This window comes from Thunnus thynnus, chromosome 17 (genome assembly GCF_963924715.1).
Source record: "Thunnus thynnus chromosome 17, fThuThy2.1, whole genome shotgun sequence".
Classification (NCBI taxonomy): domain Eukaryota; kingdom Metazoa; phylum Chordata; class Actinopteri; order Scombriformes; family Scombridae; genus Thunnus; species Thunnus thynnus.
In genome coordinates this window covers 1128117-1149940 of record NC_089533.1, presented here as the reverse complement: position 1 = coordinate 1149940, position 21824 = coordinate 1128117, and the positions used below count along the sequence as shown (strand labels likewise).

Genomic DNA, 21824 nt, shown 5'->3' with positions numbered 1-21824 from the left:
GAAGCTGCCTCCGGCTCCGGAGGCTACGTAAACAAACTATAGTAGCAGGATTTCACTTCTTTTTCTCCTTCTTTACTCCAAATGTCAACTTCTCACATCCACCTGTAAAAAGGTGTGAGTGTGAAGCTCGATAAATATACAGTTTTAAAAAACATATTGAGACTCTATTTTCTGTGTTTAAAAAAATCATCATTGTAGCCATTTTGCCATGTAATAAGTAAACAGAATATACTTAAAAAATAATTACAACAGGAAGGCTCAACTTTGATTTATTGTATCAGTTATACCTGTACCTGTTAACACCTGTTATTACACCTGTAGACCATGAGAGGGCCTTACTGTTCGCACATTCCCAGTCACAAGAAGAAAGTGATGAATCAGACTGTTGATAAATGAGGCTCTGGGTCTGTATATACATGTATATAAATGCCTGTTTTTATTGGCAGATGACTTACTATGAATTTTAATGATTCATTTCAAATGTCACTGACTTTGTCCTCACACATACGCAGCAAATATTTTTTTATGTTTGTAATGAGAGTGTTCAGTCTGTTTTAACGCAGCTGAATTCATCATAAAATTGTTCTTATTCACATATTTTTGGTCTCTATTGTCAAACGTCAGAAATGTGATCATAAATACTTTCTGTTAACCAGCTGCTGCTGCAGATAAAATCATTACGTTATGATCATGACATCGTCTGATAAAACAAATATAAATGCAGGTTAATGACAGCTGCCGAGCTGTGAGATCAACTGTACTGACATTTAAAATGATCACAGAGAAAGTTAGAGGCACAAAGCATCTGTTAGCATCTGAACCAGCTGCTAAACTGCTGGATTTCATCTGTTGTAAAACAAGACAAAAGACTTTAAAATAGCTCTAAACTTAATAAGAAATGTGTTCACTGAAGAACTGAAGAACACCTCTGAAATGTTTCCAGTCAACATTAAAACACCGATGCAGAAGGATCACAGCCTCCTTATAGTTTACATCCAGCAGGGTTGAAGTCATAAAGTTGAATCCACCGTCACACTTTGTTCCCACAGTTCATGAATCTGTGGATGAATTTCCACATCAAAGCTTCTTTTCTACCACATGACAGAGAAGATGTTTAACCAAAGAAAATACGTTTAAAACTCTCAAACAGTGTCACACTGAACATGTCTGGTGAACATGTCATTAAAGTGTTGTTGATGGTGCAGGCGTACTGCTGCTTCAGATACTCCTGGTCAAACTTCCTCTCTGCAGATCTGTCACTCAGACAGGCTGTGAGATGGACGGTGGCTTTAAACCTGGAGGAGAGGAGAACCAGAGACAGAGCCAGAGTGACAACAGAGAACGGGACACTATCTAAAAAAACACTCTTTCCTGGGAGGATGAACGGGATGACGATGTGGTTTCTTCCTGGTGCACCATGTTGTTTTGACAGAGACTGAAACTCTTTCCACACGTTGTCCCTTGATGGTTCGAGAGGGCTGAGTGTGATGTTGGGAATCTTTTGGTCTCCAGCTTTCTTCATTGAGTTCCAGTGGTCAGGCAGGTTGGTGGGTCGATGGAGTTCCCCGGCAACAGAGCAAGCTGTGTCACCACAGTAAAACTCTCTGTGCTGAGGCTTCATGCGTCCTGTAGCGACACCGTAGACTGCCTTCACACTAAGATAACAGTTCCAGGGAGAATACAGGATCACGTCTGTGATGGAGGGCAGAGGCAGCAGACAGCTGGCCGGGACCATGGAGTCTCTGATGGATCCATGTGCAACAAAGGTGATGTTAATGTTATTACTGTGATCCTTCTTTTCTTCCTCATCGATGTGTTCCTTCAGGAAATTAAACATGTCCACCAGTCGTAAAAAGTCCAATGACTCTGAGTTTTCTCTCAGCCATCGCAGAGTGGTTTCATTCTGGCAGTTTTCTATCACACGCTTTATTAATGTTTTCTTTTCCATTGTCATCATCATCATATAGTCTGTAATTGTGGCTAATCTAAGAAAAAAAGAGGCATGTTAGGAACATCATTTCAACAACTTAAAACAATGAGGTCTGATGTTACTCTCCAGTAAAATTGCTACTTAACATGTTGCAGATGTTTATGATATTTTTTTATTTTCAGAGACTCACAGAATTGCATTGAGATGTTTTTCCATCTCTTCCAAAGCATCAGCCTGCTCTCTCTGACTCTGATCAGAGTCTGATTTACAGTCGTTCATATTTATGAAGTTAATAATCAGGTCAGGAACCAAAACAAAGGTCCAGCTGCTCCTCCTCCAACCTGAAAATGAACATCAACAAAACTTATCATTAATAACAAGACAGATAAGGAAATAAATCTGAAATATTAAATTGTTGACACAGAAAGGATGATTCCACTCTGTGGTCATTTTTTGTTAATCTGCTGTTTCCAAAGTTCAGAATGAAATTTCAAGCTCACTAAAATATTGTTTGTAATAAACTGAATTACTGTAAATATTTTTGAAGAAACAAAGTACAAAAGAAAGAAAAGTCGTATTTAATAAGATCCTGAAACTGTCATCTTACCTGCTTCAGAGTTTCACAGGTTTTTTTTTTTTCACAGGAGGAACAGACTCCTGTTGCCTGATTCTGTTTTTCTATTGGCTGATTCACAGTCAGGTGGTACAAAAGGTAATCCCCTTACAAGTGAAAGTGAAAATGTCCTCCGGTACTGGGATTTCCAAAATACATCGTCATGAGGGAAACACTCAAACAGATTTTATCTCAACACAAACATTAACTCCAGAACATTTTCACAGAGATTAGTGGAAATATTATTTTTTTAAGCAGGTAAAGTCTCATTAGAGGCAAACAAATAAAAAATACTGATGTTTCCCAGATATAATGTTTACCATGTTCACCATGTTGGTTTAGCATGTTAGCATTCTAACATTAGCTAATTAACACTAAACACAAAGTTAAGCTGTGGCTGATGGGAATGTCATTAGTTTTGCAGATATGTGGTCAGAAACCAGATGATGGCGCTGGAGGTAAAGTCAGAGGATCAAAAGGTATTCCAATTTACAATTATCCAACGGTTGTTGAGGTATTTCAACCTGCATGATGATTAAACTTTATTAAACTCTGCTTGTGTTTAGAGGGTTAGGGTCAGCTGCTTGATCAGTTTAAGACAGATGGAGGTCTTTATGGTTCAGAATTGAAAAATCAAAATGTTCAGTCTCCTGCTTCAAGCCAGCATTGAGTTTTTTCAATACTGAACCAAAAGCATCATATTTCCTGAACCTGAAGCACTAACTGAACCTGCTCTCTGCTTTCCAAACATCCATCCACTGGGTCACTGTTAAAGAGACATCAACATAAAGACATTTTGAAGTGTTTGAACACATGACTGATGTTCACCAGAGAGACAATTATGTGTTAACAGGAACGATGAAGTATCACTGATAATAAAACAGATATACCTTGTTGAACAAGTTGTTCTTCAGGTCATAACAAAAATCCCCACAGACTTTTGTAATGTTATAAAGTATTTGTGAGTCCCTGTAAATCACCTGATTCAGTGTCACATAGTGGGCGTGGCACACATCCGCTTTATTTTACTGTTTCCTGATTGCTTTCAGCCTTATCAGAGCTGTGTTAAGTTACTGCTGATGAAAACACATTTCTTGCTTCTGCTGCTTCATATTAAAAGCTTTTCACTAACAAACTAACAGGGGGAATTTTATTGTGAAGAAATTATAGTAAATGAAATGTGTTTATCCACTGTTTTACAACCACCACTTTGACCAATAGTCACAGCCATAATGTATACAGCACGTTGCTTTTGTTAAAGACATACCTTCAAACAGGTAGCCCTGTTGTAATGGAGATGCAAAACCCTGCTGTGCTGGGCTGATGCACTGAGTCAAACTGAGTCAAACAGAGTTTAGCCAAGCCAGCACGTGTTTGAAAAAGGCCTATAATGTTGTCCCTGAGGTTTAAAGAGACAGGAGTTAAAACGGCCTGTTTCAGACAGGCTGAACTGAGGGGCTGCATAAAGGACCAGTAGAAGATAAATAAGGAGTTTTTAACTGGAAATCACACAAAGATATTCCAGTAGAGCCCCAGAATATACATATAGAGCTGGAAATGTGAGAATATGTGTCCTTCAAGTCATGATCATAACAATCTGTACATTTTATTTTCAACATATGCTCTGAAATTTCGAGTCCACCTCTTTAGCTCATCAGCTGCTTTCTCCAGTTCTTCACTCGGTCCAGTTACGTTTAATAGCACTCTTGTAGTTGTCAGTGGTATCCGGGAGTGTCAGTGCCACAGTGAAAATTTTCTAAAAATCAAGTTTGACTTTATGCTAATAACCATCTGAGGTGTTGAGGTGGTGTATTTTTCAGCCCAATATCAAGATGTAAATCTGGGTCCTCTAACAGGGTAACAATATATATTCTTACTGCTTCATTTATTACCACCCAGCTAGCATTGGTTGTGTTTATATCCACCTGTTTTTATTCACATTCCAATCTGCACGTAAAAAAAACCCTGTGTGGAAACATTGTAAATTTGAAAAAAATCTACTAACTAACAGAAATATCTGACTGCCACTCTTTTAATGACATCACCTTGTTATGTCTTTTTCTTCTGCAGTGGTCTAATGGCCAGCTCTCCACAGAACATCTATACTTACCTGTCTGGCGAACCCTGCAGCCTGATTCCTGAATAAAGTTTCCAGATTGGATAACTTCTGTTGGGATTTGGCGCTATATAAATAAAATTGAAGTGAATTGAATGAATTCATTCAAGAATAAAATGGTTTATAAAACAATTTTAGGGTCGTATCTGAGGGCAGACGTCTTAAGGAAGTGAGGACTGACGGAGTGACAGCAGCTGATGTTAATACTCATCTTGTAAAACATGACTCATAAATACATATCCTCTGTGTTACACTACAAGACTAAAAATGTAACCGATCATTTATCCACTCACAACAAACAGAGGGCCCAAAGTACTGTTACTGACACAAATCTGTTCCACTCAACTCAACCAAATTATCATTGATCTGGTAAGTTTATAAGATGTTATGAGTTATATTTATTGGGATTAACAGGTGTTTAGATAGTTATCTACTACTCCTACATGGTGTCATAGAGAGGAGACTGAGTCATTGATGGTTTGGATCCAAACATGGAGACAAATATAGAAAATCACATGATACAAGAGCCTGAACCAGGAGTTGTGCTGCATGTTCAGACAGGTAGGGTCTAATCTTCCTGATGTTGTACAGGGCTAACCAATGCGACGGAGCGACTGAGGCCACGTGAACCTTAAAGGTTAGTTGGTCATCATCATGACACCCAAGTTCCGGGCAGACTTTCTGCACATGAGTTGGGTTGATTTGAGCTGGATGCGGATGTTTTGTTGTATGGAAGGACTGGCTGTGTTGACAGGGAGCTCGGTCTTATAGAGGTTGAGCTGAGGGTGGCGTTCTTTCATCCGTGCTGATATATCAGCAAGGCATGACGAGATCCTAGCCGAGACTGTGTGGTCTTCCGGTGGGAATGTAGAGTGTGAACAGATTGTTTGTCCCTGAAATGACTAATACATGTACACACACAATCACATGCAGTCAGATACGCTGACTTTGACAAACATTCAGGGTGTTTCCATTCTGCTAATTCTGCTTCCTTCTGTCTCCGCTCCTCCATCCTCCAGCCTGTGACCAAGAAATCGATGAGAGTCTGCCATCATGGAGGATGTACCAATCACTTAAATGTGTCAGAGACGAGGAGACACATGTCTGTCCTATGTGGAAGTTGATTTTACCTGATGTCCTCACCCTGTTGATCGTCTATTTATTGACTGGTCAGCTGATCAGACGTGAGAGTAAAAGGATTAGACGTGAAAAAAGCCCAACTGTAATGTTTGTAATGTTATGTGATTGTTAAACTATAGATTAGGCAAACTGTCTGTGGAAAGCACCAATGGTTTCTCTAACATCATTCATATTTATTCATAAAATACAGTATCACGTATGTAGAATGTCTGGCAGCCTTTTGTCCTTTTGCTACATCAGCCAAAATTATTTGTTTATAATTGTAATTCTAATTAGAATTATAAATTATTATTATTTCTTATTTAATTATAATTATTAACTAGAAAATGCAATTTCTGTAGAAATTGCGTGTGATTGGTGAAAGTGAATTTAGATTGCATAACTGGAAGCAGAAGAGTATTGAAAAATCTACCAAGATTAAAATTAGCAATAGTTGGAATTGAACTTACACCCTCATGTTTGTAAGACAGACATGCTATGCATTGAGCTAACATGTCACACAGCAACACCTGGCCAGATTTGGGTATTTAGCCTGTCAATTGCATAAAATTGACAAAAAAGCAGTTCAGTTCAGCTCATTAAGCAGATTGACATCAGCTGTGCACTCCTGCATCCTTCGACTACGGAGTTCTGCCCTAAGTGGGACTTGAACTCACAACCTTTGGATCTAAAAGGAGTTGAGAGGTGACATGAACTTAAACCACTGGACTACTGACAGGGACTCTATCAATTAAGGTTCAGATCTCAAAAACTATAAGTCCTATGTGAAATGTATTTACATTTTGAGAGAGAGGAGGCTTGTGGCAACATACTGAGGCAAGATATGTGCTTGAGGAGTTAAAATTGTGAGAGTGACAGCAGTTTAGAAAAGCATTTCTGGTCTAAAATTATCTGTGCTCTCCACTGTGCCTGATCACATGATACACTGGTGAGACCTGAAAAAGTCTGAAAACCCCCTGACTTTGGGCTTAAATTGCTGAAAAACTACATGAACTTAAACCACTGGACTACTCAGACTGGATCTGTAGAATTGGAAATGATGTATGTAACAAGAATAGCAATCCACGCTTTAGGTAATAATGTTAAAGTAAGCTAGAGAGGAATTGACTTATGGTACATGATAGAGATGGAAAGCATCTTTGCACATGACAGCAATATTATGAGGAGCACTGCAGTGAGCAAGTATCAAACACACAACCTTGTCATCTAAGGGGTAGCTGATCATGAGAGCAGTGTTCTAAACCACTGTGCCAACAGACATTCCCAGTAATGAGAGGAAAAAATCTCCATTTTGATGAGGAAAATGTATTTGTCTCAAACCAGAGCTTGAAGCCCAGAGATTTGTACATCATTAGTGAAAGCAAGACTAGTTTAACATGAGAATGAATGATATGTGTAAAAAGTGTTTGAAGGAAGAAAGGATCTGTAAGTTTAAGATACTGCAGTGAAAGGAGACACACATCCTGCAGACTGTATTGCAGTCAATGAGAACATGACAGGGACTCTATCAATTAAGGTTCAGATCTCAAAAACTATACGTCCTATGTGCAATGTATTTACATTTTGAGAGAGAGGAGGCTTGTGGCAACATACTGAGGCAAGATATGTGCTTGAGGAGTTAAAATTGTGAGAGTGACAGCAGTTTAGAAAAACATTTCTGGTCTAAAATTATCTGTGCTCTCCACTGTGCCTGATCACATGACACACTGGTGAGACCTGAAAAAGTCTGAAAACCCCCTGACTTTGGGCTTAAATTGCTGAAAAACTACAAAAGAGAGCGTCTGTAGGATAAGGGACTTCCGAACAGTTGAGTGTCAAAGTGACCAAGGTTCCAACTCAGTCCGACGGTTGGTCCCATAGACTGCCATTATAAACATTAATGTTTTAAAAAATTATATAAAATCACTGAAACATGTTACATTTCAGAAAAATATAAGCACACATCTGCTGAATGAGTTGCACAGATTGACAGTTGAATGGTTTTTATAGCACAAAGTATGCAGCAGTTGAAACATGGCAAAAAAACGTACGGAAGACGGAATAAGAATAAAGAGTGAGAAGAACATGATTATTTCCAGCAATCACACAATAATGTAATTATTTCTGTTCCAAGTGCATTTGAGCTCCACTGGGAAAAATATACAGCTGCAGTCTCAGTTATTATTTCACTAACTGAGCAGATGATTTATACCAGTTTGTATTGCTACATCATGTCTGTTCTGTCCCTTCAGTAATAAATATTTACATTTTCTATTTGTGTTATTTCTATCAGACACATTCTGTCAAACCGTATTAGATATATAGTCAGTATTAGATTACAGTGCATCACAGAGGTCATGTCCTCACAGTGCAGTACAGAGTATGTGTGACCTCTTCTCCTGTAAATTAGTCCCAAACACAAAATCACAATGCAGTTTTACTGGTTTTTTAAATTTGATTATTATTATATTATAGAAGTGACATACATTATATGACTTTATAACTGTTGTTTAGTCTGTGATGGTCTGTGGTTGACAGACTGACCTCTGCTGCCATCTGGTGTTTGAGCAGCAGACGACACTCACTGATGAAGTGATTATTACACACATTATGAAGAACCAAAACTCATAAAACATATTTATTACTTTATTATGAGTAAAGAAATGATCACAGTGAGTAAAGAAAGTGAGTAACGAAATGATCAGTTACTAAATACTTAAACACCAGTGACAAATTTCTGTGTGAACAGCATCCAAATCAAATCTCAGAATTTAAACTGGTTTACACATTAAAGAACATTAATATAAGTGATAAATTACAGAAAACATCATTTTCACTCATCAGTGTTTGCAATGACCGCGTTTACATGCACAAAATATTCCTACTAAGCTGTTTACATGTCTAATGAAAGCAGTGGTGCATACTTCAGTTTTCCCTATTCTTGAATCCCACATATCCCACAGAGCTGAACATAAACAGGTAAAACTACAGTAAAACCCCAGTTATGATGCACATTCTGAATGTGCTGTATACATGTCCAAAGAATGCTCCTAAAACCTGATTAACGAGTATATCACACATTTATTAATCGGAAAATGCGACATTTTTTGGAATAAGGCCTAATTCAGAACATCCAAACAGAATATGCTGTTTACATGACCTGTATCAAATTCTGAACACTGTCATATTCGGAATAATAGTGGAATATTAGTGTGCATGTGAACGTAGTCCCTGACAGTAACATAGTGCATATACAAATATAACCAAATACAAAAATACATGTTTGGATTTTCTTGATAATTACGTACATTTTTTAAATTTAACTCCACCTTCAAAACTGTTAAAACAAAAAACAAAGTATCTGTTTATGCCTTGATGTTTACAATATATAAAAAAAATATATTATATATATATATATATATATATATATATATATATATATATATATATAAATAAAAGTAAGTGAGTAAGGTCACTTAAATAATTCAGTGGACAAGTTAAAACATATAATTTAAAGTTGGAAAGGTAAAAAGGGAAAACTACTGTGTGACTTGTGAAACAAAAGCAGTGAACACTCCTGGTATTTAATTTAATGTTATTTTCATTTAATTTTGCTTTAGAATTAAAAGGAGGGAATTATTACTTCTAATTTTAAATGGTTTCTGAGTGTGTTTATTATTTCAGAGATTGAAAGCTATATAGCCTTCATACTATATACCAACTTATATTAGAGTGTGGTCTTGTACTGTGTTAAAGGGATAGTACACTCAATTGTTTGTTACACTGTGGTCTCACAATAAGTTATATTCAAGAGGTATAGGATTTCCAAAGTGACCCAAGCTAAAAACATTAAATTAATCAGAGATAATATAACAAAGGAAATTAGGATGAAGAACTCAGGGCCCCATCTACATAATATAGAGTGTAGACAGGCTACACATCTAAAACTCTTGTACAGTTCTGTACTTTTTTTGGTCAAAATGTACTATATACATATGTGAAGTGTTGTTGCTTTCAAAAATGTTAAAGTTATTTACTTCTGTAAAGTTGTTTAATTCTATTATTTGTCTTTTGTTAAACAATAACTTTAGACACCATTTGAACATGCACATCTAATCTGTACATTTAATTCTTGGCTAGTGTTCATATGAATCTGGTGGCTGCTGTTCAGGATTTTATTAGTCTTACTGCAGTGACTCCAAACATTTTTACATTGCATGTTTTAGAGTTTGGGTTTCTGGCCAAACTTCACCTGCTTCCAAACTGCAGAGAAGGAACAAAGTCTGAAGTTTGTTTATTTAATCGGAGACAAAACATGTTGGTTTCACAATAAAGATGTTTGTTACACTGAAGCGTTGGTGGAGTTTTGACCTTTTTATGTTGCATTTCTAATTTTTAATTTTTCAAATATTTCAGGGTTTCCTTTTTTCTTACTCATTTGAATACATTTTCTTCTTTTAGAAACATGTTTCAGTTTATTTTTAGCTCAATTTGAAAGAATAAAGATAAATATTTGTTTGTCCTGTTTCCGTTTTGGCCTTTCAAACTGCACTATTTTAAGTTGCAGTTGGTTAATGATTGTAAAGATCTGTCATAGCTACATAAGGAAATATATGACTTTCACTTAACATTTTGAACTGTTTGTTCATGAATTGAAATTAATAGATGTAATTCTGTTGAGTCAAATTATGCAGTTGAATCTGCACCATCTTTTATAACACGACATTTTCTATTCCTCTTTCCTCTTGTATCGTTTTGTGCTCTCTTCGTCATCTGTTTCTTCTGACACCGGCTCTGCATTGAAAATGACGGTGTAATGATCTGATATCCCGTCATCCTGGACAGTGAGATCAGAGATTTCAACATTCCTGGTGATGACCAGATCCAGAAAGTGATCACTCCGGTGTGTCGGCTCCTCTACATGCTGAACAAGATTATACCATTCCAAAAGCTGTCGAAACTCAGTAGTTGAGCTCATCATTTCATTCTCAACATGGATATTGAAGTCGCCAGTAATGATGATGCTGTTGTAACGTGCAGAAGCTTCATCCAAAAGACTTTGAAACTCTTCCAGGAATCGGTAGAACTGGGTCAAGCTGTTCAAGTTACCCGGTGGGCGATACACATTGATGAGCAGGACAGGTTGGCCCCACTCACAATGTTGCAGCTCTGCAGCAACATATTCAAAGGTTTCTGGGGCTTTTTTTGTTAGTTTTATTTTTTCACCCTGTAACACCTGTGAATACTGAATCGCTACCCCTCCCCCTCGAGATTTCCTCACCTGGTTGACATTGAAAGTGTCTCGAGTTGGCCTCACCTGATGAAAGGAACTGAAATTTTCCGGTGAAGCTGCCCCGAGAACGTGATCTCCACCTTTCCTTTTTAACCATGTCTCAGTTGGGAGAAAGACGTCCAAGCTGTTTTGTGTTATGAGCTCTTTGATTTCTTCTGTTTTTGCTGTCAGTGACTGAACATTGAGCAGCCCCATCCTTATTGATCCAGGAGGACTTGGGTTGGTCTCAAACTTGTGATTGTTTTCTTCATTACTGTCACTTTTTCTGGTTTTGATCAACACAACCAGCTTTTTCTTTTGCTTTCCGCCACTCTGCTTGTTTTCCTCTTCCTCTGTCTCTTCCTCACTATCACTCTCCTCATCCCCTCGATCATTCTCTTCCTCCTCACGATCTCTCTCTTCATCCCCCCGATCACTCTCTTCCTCCTCACGATCTCTCTCTTCATCCCCCCGATCACTCTCTTCCTCCTCACGATCTCTCTCTTCATCCCCCCGATCACTCTCGTCCTCCTCATGATCTCTCTCTTCATCCCCACTATCTCGTTTTTTGTTCATTTCTCTGGAAAGAGAATAAGAAATCACAGCAGCATATCTACGAAGCTGTTCCTCTTTTTGTTTTCTGGCGACCTCTCTGCGAAGCTTTTCCTCTTCTTGTTTTCTGGCGACCTCTCTGCGAAGCTTTTCCTCTTCTTGTTTTCTGGTGACCTCTCTGCGAAGCTTTTCCTCTTCTTGTTTTCGGGCGATCTCTCTGCAAAGCTGTTCCTCTTGCTGTCTTCTGGCGATCTCTCTGCGAAGCTTTTCCTCTTCTTGTTTTCGGGCGATCTCTCTGCAAAGCTGTTCCTCTTGCTGTCTTCTGGCGATCTTTCTGAGAAGCTTTTCCTCTTCTTGTTTTCGGGCGATCTCTCTGCGAAGCTGTTCCTCTTGCTGTCTTCTGGCGACCTCTCTGCGATGCTGTTCCTCTTGCTGTCTTCTGGCGACCTCTCTGCGATGCTGTTCCTCTTGCTGTCTTCTGGCGACCTCTCTGCGACGCTGTTCCTCTTGCTGTCTTCTGGCGACCTCTCTGCGAAGCTGTTCCTCTTGCTGTCTTCTGGCGACCTCTCTGCGATGCTGTTCCTCTTGCTGTCTTCTGGCAACCTCTCTGCGACGCTGTTCCTCTTGCTGTCTTCTGGCGACCTCTCTGCGAAGCTGTTCCTCTTCTTGTTTTCTGGCGAACTCTCTGCGAAGCTGTTCCTCTTGTTCTCGTTGCTGTTTCTCCATCTCTTCAAGCATCCTCCTGTGAACAACGACAGTGAAGATACAGTCAGAATAATTTAAAAACACCAACATCGATGGTAGCAATGTTGAAACACCAAAGCCAACTAGATTTACTTTGAAATTAGATTTCAGAAGAAATAATTGTGAACTGAATAATTTTTAAAAAGTCTTAGGCTAAGCAGTTTTGAGGACTGTTTGTAGATCACAGCTACAACTTGCTGGGAGCTACTGTATGTGGTTGCTAAGGTTTGTTGGTTGCTGTGATGTTTTGAGTCATTACTACAGTATGTTTCTCTGCTTTTGCTAAAGTCATCTGGCTGGTGTGTCTGCTAGGTGATGTCTGTGGTGTTCAGTTTAGGGTTCTGGTAGGGTGATAATTGGTCAACTGCTGAGTTGTAAGAGTTGCAGGAGGGTTTGGAGTTGCTGCTACTTCAACATGTTGCTCTGCAGATGCAAGAGTCACTTTGTTGTTAGATGGTTACTATGATGTGTGGTTTAGTGACCAAGGAGTATGGAAGGGTGCCATGATTGATTGCTAATGCCAGGTTCAGACCGCACAATATTTTTGACTGATAAGATGTCACTGTGTCAAATTAGACAATTATAGAGCGAAAAGTCAGACTGCATGTTGGTACCCAACCGATCTGACAGAAGGAGGTGCCAGTGTTGAAGTAAATTAAAATGAAACATTAAAATTTATCATTTATTACTCATTTCTGTACTTATCTCTTGGCCCGTGTATGTCTGTGCTGTCTCAGAGGGGACTGTCTTACTATATGTTAGATTTATAGCACATTCCTAGGTGAGTAGTGAGTCTCCTCTTTCCATCTGCTCGTGTTTCCATAGAAGCTAATATCTGTGCTGAACTCTGCCTGAAAGCTTTCCTCTGTTTCACAGTTCCACCTCCCAGCATGAGCAGTACCAGCAACAAGTTGCTCAACAAGGTGACACATAGTGAAGAAATTCGGACTTGTCTTTTTGTTGGGACGTTCCAGATGTGGCATCAATTGTCGTCCACTATGATACACTACTTATATTGTCCTCCCTGATGCCCTTTTTCAGTCCTGATGCCCGATGTCTGTTGGGTGGAGTTGGCATTGAGCTGATATCGTGTAGTCTGAACCTGGCAGGAGGTTTCTAAGACATTCTTACTGGGGTGGTGATTGGTTGCTGGAGTGTTTGGTGCTGTTCTCTGATTCTAATGTCTCTTTTTCATGATGATTCGGCTTCAAGCTGCTGTGACATAACCTGCTTCAACCCTGTCATCTGCATGATCAGTATGTTCCTAACAGTTCACTGTTGGCAAACACTTGGAGCATCATAGATGGAGATGATATAGAGGATTATAGATTATATAGTGAAGAGAATTATACTGCAGTTGTGGTTTACACATGTTTCTGTTTTGGTCTGGAGTTTTTTATCTAACATGAATCCAAACTTACTGCAGCTGCTGTTCTTTCTAAATGAGGAAATTACAAACTGTTTACTGACACCTTTCAAACCTACAGAATCACTTTAATGTATTTCGAAGAAAACATCATACTTCATGTCGTCAAGCTGTTTCCTCAGTGTCCGGGTCATCTCTAAGATTGCGTCAGCTGTGTCTCTCAGTGATTGGCTCGCCTCAGTCACATGATTCTTCTCGATCATGTCTTTCCAGTTGTCAATGGCCTCTGAAAGTGCAAACGCCAGTCCAACAGCTCCTCCCACAGCCTGATGGTCAATGGGAAGAGATCAATACATTCATTTTCAGTCTTATGAGATGAAGCAAATGCACATTTATCAAACATATATTGAATAAAAACATTAAGTCAATAATTATCAATCTATTAATAACAACATTTTGACATGTTATTATAAAGGATAATTATGTATGATTGTCTGTGTCATATGTGTATAGCTAAATAATCTTACCATGCCGCCTCCTTTAAGAAATGTTTTAAATCCAGCCGATGACACTGTTTTGATGAGTTGTTCAGCTCCTTTAGCAAACAAAAGTTTGGATGCTTTCCCTTCAGCTTGAAATGAGAAACATATTAAAACACCGGCGACTGCAGTCATGACTTCAGGCTTGATTAAGTTTGGGTTGAGCTGTGGTGAATCCAGGCCAGTAAACCCTCTCGCCCCCCCCCAACCATCTCCAAATGAGCTGATGTTGATCGGCCACTTCAGTCCACTTCTTCTCGCCATGGCTCCCAGAATTTCAGTCATGACATGTCGGTCCAGTTCATCTGGGTCTGCGAAGGAGTTCACTCCCTTCTTCTCTGCCTTCAGTTTCTTCAATAGTCGCTGGATTGTTTTTCCAATGTCGTTGCTCTTCTGTTCTATCTCCTGCGCATCTTTCATGGTGTCGCTGGATATAAGGTGCTCAGTGAGTTTAGTAGCCAGAGAGACGGTGAGACCGACACCTGTATACACTCCTCCTAACAAACCTAAAAATGGAGCCGCAGCTCCGCCGGTGAACAAAGTGGCCACGCCGGCCCCGATCAGACATGCAGCTCCCGCCACTGACACTGAACTGCCAATACATTCACTGCCGTTACATTTCTCCCTGAGTGACTCCAGCTCTCTGGCCAGTTTCCGTAGCTTCTCTGCACAGCGCTCCCTCTGCTCGATCCAGGAGAAAATCCGCTCCAGCAGCTGGTCAGCGGTGGCCATGATGGAGGTCCTCCAACCAGAGAGCAGAAAACCTCAGCAGTGTGATCAACAGGAAGCTGAAAGAAGAAAGTAGGAGGATGCATTAGAGCAGTGGTTCCCAACCTTTTACCCTCAGAGACCCCTATTTTACCTTTAAACTGACGACCCCTGAGGAACTGACATATTATGGACCTTTCAAATTATATTCAGTTCAGAACAGTACAGGCTTGGTGACCCCTAGTGGGGGTCGGGACCCCCAGGTTGAGAACCAGCGGAGTAGAGGACACTTTGAATTATTTGTTGCAACCATCCATCTTCATGACAACTGAACAATATCTGCTGATGAAGACCAGGAAACACAGTTGGAAGCTCTGAAATGGACCTTGAAGTAAATTGTTACGTCTCTGGTCACAAATGAACTCTTACACAGGTCTAAAAATGCTGTAAAGCACTTCTTCTGTAACATAAGAGATTTAAAAATTACATTTGTTTTAATGTTGACAAATAACAGACTTTTTACAAATTAAAAGGGAAAGAAAAAGTAGAGATACAAACACAAAAGAAGAAATAAAAGCTGTACAGTTAAATATATATGATAATGAATATATATGTAAAATATTTTAAATCATTTGTTAAATAAATAGACAAAGCATAAAAAGGAATCATAAAAGTAAAACAAATACAGTACAACCCAAACCACATTATATCATCTCCTCACCCTCCCAAACTCCTTTAAGGAAAACAAAACAAAATACTGGGAACAAATAGTCGTTACAAAGCTGGTCTTCATAATCTGCATTTGGTTTAAAGTGTTTGAAAAGTTCGACTCTGTTGTTTCTACACTTTGGTTAAAGGCAAGCTGCAGCGCGTACAGCTGATCTCATGGGTGTGTACAGGAAGGATTACATAAACGAGACTGTTACATATGTGATTACTGTACGTAAGTAAGAACCCCAGTAAGAGGTGAACGCTGGTTCACCTCTTACTGGGGTTCATCACCATGGTAACATGGTGGATCAACACCGCCACCATGGACCAATCAGATCACTAGAAATAAAGAGTCATCATTCCTACAAGATCACGACATGGACAGTCCTGAGTTATAATAAAGTGTTAAAGTAAAAATGATCAATATATATTTTTACAGGTCAGTTGTTCCATGTTTCTGGTTTTTAAACAGAGCTTTGTTCAAAACGGTCAGATCGTTTACGACACTAAACACATATTTTAATAGTTTAATAGTGATTTTACTCTCTGATTCATCGCTGCAGTCAGAATAACATGAGACAACTGTGTGATGAAAACTGCAAATAAAAACATTAATACTGTTAATTGGCTCCATGATTATAACTCATCAGTCATTAACTACTTATACACTCTTTGCTTCAGCAACAGAAACAGTCTGACGTTACTTTAAGTTTGTAATGTGACATATTCAGATGGTTTCTAAACAGTAAAAATACTCCCTCTATACTTCAGTCATATAGAATAATTCCTACATGTATTTTATTGATTTATGATTTCTAGTGTTTGTTGTATGATTACAGGCTCGTTTACATCTCACTTGGTTGAATATGACTTTTTGCTTTCTGCAGGTTCTTGGTTTCACTGTTTCATCTCATATCATATGAAGAACAGCTCTGATTTATCAGCTTATAGCTGTTCAACCAGAGTTACTGAGCTGCTTGATAAAAGCTTCATAGTTCTGGTTCTGGACAGACAAAGTTGGGCTCAGTGAAGCCAGAACATCCTGGATATGTTGAACTTGACTTATAGTTCAGGCCTCTGTTCTCAGTTCAGTTTTTGTCGTGTTGTTGTTGTTGTTTGTTAGTGAAACAAGACACAGGTGAAACACATAAGGCAATCAACAAAGGCAGGAAAACACATGAAATAAAAGGTAACAACACATAAGGAGAGAACATTTCAAAATAAAACAGGAACTAAATTAATCAGACATCAACGAACAAGTGACACAACACAAGGGCAGGCTGGGGGCTGATAGACTGTGGAAGACACTGGGAGCAGGGCAGGTGAGAAGGGAAAGTGGGGAGGGAAAGGCAGAGGCAACACTAGGAAGACAGAGAACAGACCAGCCACTAAAAGGCAACCAAAGTAACACCAAGTCAGAAAGTCCCAGAATAAACGCACAAAAGATCTTCAAAACCAACCAGCAGAATCACAATCTACGTGATCCAAGTGTGCTCAGAGAGCTGTTCACACTTTTTTATTGTATAGATTAAGAAATTTACATTTAGACCTGCAGCTGGATGAAAAAATAGAAAAATAAGCGTTTCTTACCTGTTTGGTGAGAATCTGAGTCCAAAAGCTTTTCCTGTTGTGTTTAAGTAAAGTTTTAAACAAAGCAGAGACTGAGACTGTGAATCTCGGCTCTGAGTTTGTTCCTTCGACTGACTGTTTTTCTTCTTCTTTTTTCCGCTTTATTGCGGGTGGCAACCAGCGTAAAGGCGCATTACCACCACCCCTATGTTGGAGTGTGAACCAGTTATCTACCCCTATGTTAACCTTTCCTGCGTCCAGACCGTGGTCAGGAAGCACAGGGGAGACTTTATTTACTACTCCAGAGCCGAAGTCACCGCTAACTTCGGGGTTAACTCCCTCCACTTTTATCAACAGGTAGCAAAGCAAGAAACGGGAGCAGTTCAGTCAGAACAGCTCAAACTGTACATACGCTGTACTATAACTGTCACAGCTAAACTGCTAACTTAACTTTCTCTGTGCTCCGGTCACCGCCATCACAATCACACATGCTCGCTCCCTCTGACCACCCACTTGCATCACGCGCACTTCCTAGGCACTGAGCTATTTCTTAAAGGAACCGCGCCACTTGTATAACACCTATGAACAAATCAGAAAAGAGAAAAAAATAAAAATATCCTAAATGCTAAATTCTGTTGATCAATCCAGTTTCTCTCAAGTACGGGAATAGACTCCCTAACCCAGTTGTAAATTGTGGAGATGATCGTGCTACATGCTAACATGCTATGGTAAGCGTATTGTGTCATTTTCGGTTGCCAACTGTTTACTGATAGCATTGTTGCTGCTCTCAACTCATTTGATTTTGCTATATTTCTTAATACTGTGGATAAATACCCGCTGTATATTTAAACTTTTGCTAGTTCTACACAAGCACTCTCAGCGCTGTCTCTCTTAGCGACTTTTCTTGCTAATCGCACAGTTGTTAGTTACTTTAGCTCAGCAGCTAGCATTAGCAGCTAACTTAATGATGGCTTCTCTCTCTCGCTCTCCTGCTCTCTCTTGCTCGGTGTGTCTTATGTTTAGTTATTCCTCTGCCTCCTTTAGTGATAATGGTACGTTTAATAAGTGTAGTTTATTTGCAGTACTGGAGGCGAGGCTCAGTGAATTGGAAGCGCGGCTCCACACCATTCAAAAACAATCAGTAACTAATGTAGTTAGCCAGCCCCCAGTATCCGGTGCAGGCCGACCTAGCGTAGCTCCCACTCCCCCGGTAGTTCCCGAGCAGCCGGGAAGCCAGGGTGGCTGGGTGACTGTCCGAAGGAAGCATAGCCCTAAGCAGAAGCCCACGGTTCACCACCAACCAGTTCATGTTTCTAACAGGTTCTCCCCACTCAGCGACACACCCGCTGAGAAACAAACTCTGATTATTGGCAGCTCCATAGTCAGAAACGTGAAGTTAGCGACACCAGCAGCCATTGTTAAATGTATTCCTGGGGCCAGAGCGGGCAACATTGAGTCAAATTTAAAACTGCTGGCTAAGAATAAACATAAATATGGTACAATTGTTATTCATGACGGCGGTAACGACTCCCGATTACGCCAATCGGAGGTCACTAAAATTAATGTTGAGTCAGTGTGCACATATGCGAAGACAATGTTGGACTCTGTCATATTCTCTCGACTGCTGCCTAATCTGACCAGTGATGACATGTATAGCCGCATGTCATCATTCAACCGCTGGCTGTCGAGGTGGCGTCCAGCAAACGATGTGGGCTTCATAGATAATTGGCAGACTTTCTGGGGAAGACCTGGTTTGACTAGGAGAGACGGCATACATCCCACTCTGGATGGAGCTGCTCTCATATCTAGAAATATGGCTGAGTTTATTAGCAGACCAAAACCATGACAACCCAGAGCTGAGACCAGGAGGCAGAGCTGCAGTCCTACACGCTTCTCTGTGCTTCCATTAGAGCAGTTACCCACCCAAAACCACATAGAGACTGTGTCTGTCCCCAAAACCACATAGAGACTGCGTCTGTCCCCAAAACCACATAGAGACTGTGTCTGTCCCCCAAACCACATAGAGACTGTGTCTGTCCCCAAAACCACATATAGACTGTGTCTGTCCCCAAAACCACATAGAGACTGCGTCTGTCCCCAAAACCACATAGAGACTGTGTCTGTCCCCCAAACCACATAGAGACTGTGTCTGTCCCCAAAACCACATAGAGACTGTGTCTGCCCCCAAAACCACATAGAGACTGTGTCTGTCCCAAAGTAAACAGAAGGGGATTCATTCATAAAAATCTAATAAAAATTAGAACCACGTCTGCAATAGTACAACAAAACAAGAGAATTAAATGCGGACTCTTGAACATTAGATCTCTATCATCTAAAGCTGTATTAGTAAACGATTTAATCTCAGATCATCATATTGATTTATTTTGTCTTACTGAAACCTGACTGTTTCATGGAGAATATGTCAGCCTAAATGAATCCAGTCCCCCCAGTCATATTAATACTCACATTCCTCGAGATACTGGCCGAGGAGATGGAGTTGCAGCCTAACCATCAACCCTAGACCTAAATTTCATCATAACTCATTCAAAAGTCTTGTTCTTAGTCTCTCTCACCCAACTGGCAAACTTTACAGCCAGTTCTATTTGTTATAGTGTACTATACTATGTAATACACTTTGAAAATAATATATTTAATCAGATCCAGGATCACATTCATAAATAGTGTCATTTAAATAAGTATACTAAAGCATAGCTTAAGTTAAATGACAGTTTCAGTAAACTTTTTCAGACTTATACTATAAAAGCACATACACTAAAGAAAAATGTACTTTTATGATGTAGTACTTAAGTACAACTTAAATGCAATACAGGCATTCTTATAAAAAATATACATGGACATTTTAAAAAATAATTTTGAAATGTATGCTCTTAAAAAGTATAATAAAATGTATCTTAGATTAAGTGCATGGTAGAGTGAACTTGCTATAAATATACTGTTAAAGCACATTAAATACAATAATTAAAAATAGATTTTTAAAAAATATTACTTAAGTTAAACCTTAAAAAAACATGATATTTATACACTTTTACTAATTACGTATTTTGGAGACACCTAAAATGCACTGTTACTATACTTCAACACAAGTAGAAATGTACTTGTTTAAACTTTTAACACACTTTTTATGCTAAAAGTATACTTTAAGGATAGAAAAATTATTAATACTTATTTTTCACTTGGGTCAAAACTGGGTCCATGGGCAGAGTTAACATCCAGGTGTGACGTACCCAGGGAATTCTGGGAGACTGAAGGACTCCCTTTGCATGACAAACATGTAGTCTGGCCTGTGAGGCCTCAATAATATAATATTGTGATATTTTATATGAATATAAAATAAGGATTATAAAATGGATAGTTCTGGCCTTTGATGATGATTGTCTGAGTCTCGGTCAAAGCAGTTATTAAATACTCTATAAACACACACCTGTGACCACATCACAGTATTACTGCGCCAATTAATCACCTACACAAACTGTTTCAAAATGTCAGATTTCATTGTGAATTTAGGTTTACTGGGTGGGCTAAGTGTGGATGAGTGGTGAAAAGAGATGGACAGGATGGAGGAGGAAGATAAAAAAAAGAAAGAAAGGAGACACGCTGAAATTAATGAAAGAGAAAATAAAGAGCTGGAAGAGTCAAGAAAGGAAGCCGGGACCCTGTAAGAGATCCAGACCCACCATGCATTGTGGAAAGCGACAAAAACTGTCAGTAAACAGCGAAACCTCCCTGGCTCTCCCTGCTGGAGACGGACGCTGTTTTCTCGGGTGGCGGTGCACCAAAGAGTCAGTAGTGAGGACTGACCGTGAAACGAAACTGAGTTCCCCATACATGAAAACCCACTGGTCATATCAACAGATTAAAGGTATGAAACAGATATTTAACTAGTTAGTAATGTAGAATTTTCTTTTATAACTTTGTCTTGTTATGTGATGTGTCAGCTAACTTATCCTAAATGTGCGCCAGGTGGCAAATTTAGTTTGTAATGTCACTTCTATTGTCATTAATTAATGTTTATTAGCATGCTAATCGCTAATCGTGAGTTAAGCTAATCGCTAATGAGCCACCATGCTGGGTGAACTTTGTCAAGAAGTTTGTACAAGTTACCTCTGTGTCCAGAATGTAAACTCACATAGTTTATGCTGTAAATATATATATATAACATATATAATACGCATATATATATAATATAAGTTACAGTGTATTGTGTATTAAAGCTAGAACACAGTCATCAAAGTAGCCTCCTTTTGGAGATATAACAGGCGAACACACTGGTGAAATTCTTTCTACAATGGAAATCAAATATTGTTCAGAAAGTTCTTCCCAACATTGTTTGAAGTTCCTACAAATGTGTTGCACTTGCAGGTTGTTTTGCTTTCACCCTTCAGTCCAGTTCATCCCAAACCAGCTCAGTGGGGTTTAGCTCTGGAGACAGCACTGGCCATCGACATAATTTGAAGCCTACCATCTTGATCTTTTCCTCTGAGGTAACTGTGACAGTGTGCAGGTATGTTTGCTGTATGATGAACCTCTGAGCCAAAATCTGCAAAATGCTATTTTAGTCCCTTTG

The 21824-nt window shown here is 39.3% G+C and overlaps 3 protein-coding genes across 4 annotated transcripts; 1 reads left to right on the top strand and 2 right to left on the bottom strand.

Annotated features, from left to right (window-relative positions):
• Positions 1 to 652: 652 nt before the first annotated feature.
• Positions 653 to 2251, bottom strand: LOC137167987 (uncharacterized). The gene is made up of 2 exons (XM_067570378.1): positions 2121 to 2251; positions 653 to 1985 (listed from the first exon to the last, which is right to left on the bottom strand). The coding sequence occupies exons 1-2, from the start codon at positions 2207 to 2209 to the stop codon at positions 1115 to 1117; spliced, it is 960 nt and encodes a 319-aa protein (XP_067426479.1). The 5' UTR covers positions 2210 to 2251; the 3' UTR covers positions 653 to 1114.
• A 7816-nt stretch (positions 2252 to 10067) lies between these two features.
• Positions 10068 to 17732, bottom strand: LOC137168286 (uncharacterized). 2 transcript variants are annotated; one of them, XM_067570810.1, is made up of 5 exons: positions 17261 to 17731; positions 14240 to 15039; positions 13869 to 14038; positions 12011 to 12344; positions 10068 to 11698 (listed from the first exon to the last, which is right to left on the bottom strand). In XM_067570810.1, the coding sequence occupies exons 2-5, from the start codon at positions 14981 to 14983 to the stop codon at positions 10508 to 10510; spliced, it is 2439 nt and encodes an 812-aa protein (XP_067426911.1). In that variant the 5' UTR covers positions 14984 to 15039; positions 17261 to 17731; the 3' UTR covers positions 10068 to 10507. The 2 variants fall into 2 exon arrangements, with proteins under 2 accessions (XP_067426911.1, XP_067426910.1); XM_067570809.1 differs by having other exon boundaries at positions 10068 to 12344; positions 17261 to 17732.
• Positions 17733 to 17870: 138 nt separating this feature from the next.
• Positions 17871 to 19219, top strand: LOC137168292 (uncharacterized). The gene has a single exon (XM_067570819.1). The coding sequence runs from the start codon at positions 18204 to 18206 to the stop codon at positions 19083 to 19085; it is 882 nt and encodes a 293-aa protein (XP_067426920.1). The 5' UTR covers positions 17871 to 18203; the 3' UTR covers positions 19086 to 19219.
• The last annotated feature ends 2605 nt before the right edge of the window (positions 19220 to 21824 follow it).

Coding starts and splice junctions, on each gene's coding strand:
- LOC137167987 (XM_067570378.1), bottom strand. CDS start 2,209: ATGAACGACTGTAAATCAGACTCTGATCAGAGTCAGAGAGAGCAGGCT. Junction 1,986..2,120: donor AAACATCTCAATGCAATTCT/GTGAGTCTCTGA, acceptor TTTTTTTCTTAG/ATTAGCCACAATTACAGACT.
- LOC137168286 (XM_067570809.1), bottom strand. CDS start 14,983: ATGGCCACCGCTGACCAGCTGCTGGAGCGGATTTTCTCCTGGATCGAG. Junction 14,039..14,239: donor TTCTTAAAGGAGGCGGCATG/GTAAGATTATTT, acceptor ATTGACCATCAG/GCTGTGGGAGGAGCTGTTGG. Junction 12,345..13,868: donor AAACAGCTTGACGACATGAA/GTATGATGTTTT, acceptor CGTTGTTCACAG/GAGGATGCTTGAAGAGATGG.
- LOC137168292 (XM_067570819.1), top strand. CDS start 18,204: ATGATGGCTTCTCTCTCTCGCTCTCCTGCTCTCTCTTGCTCGGTGTGT.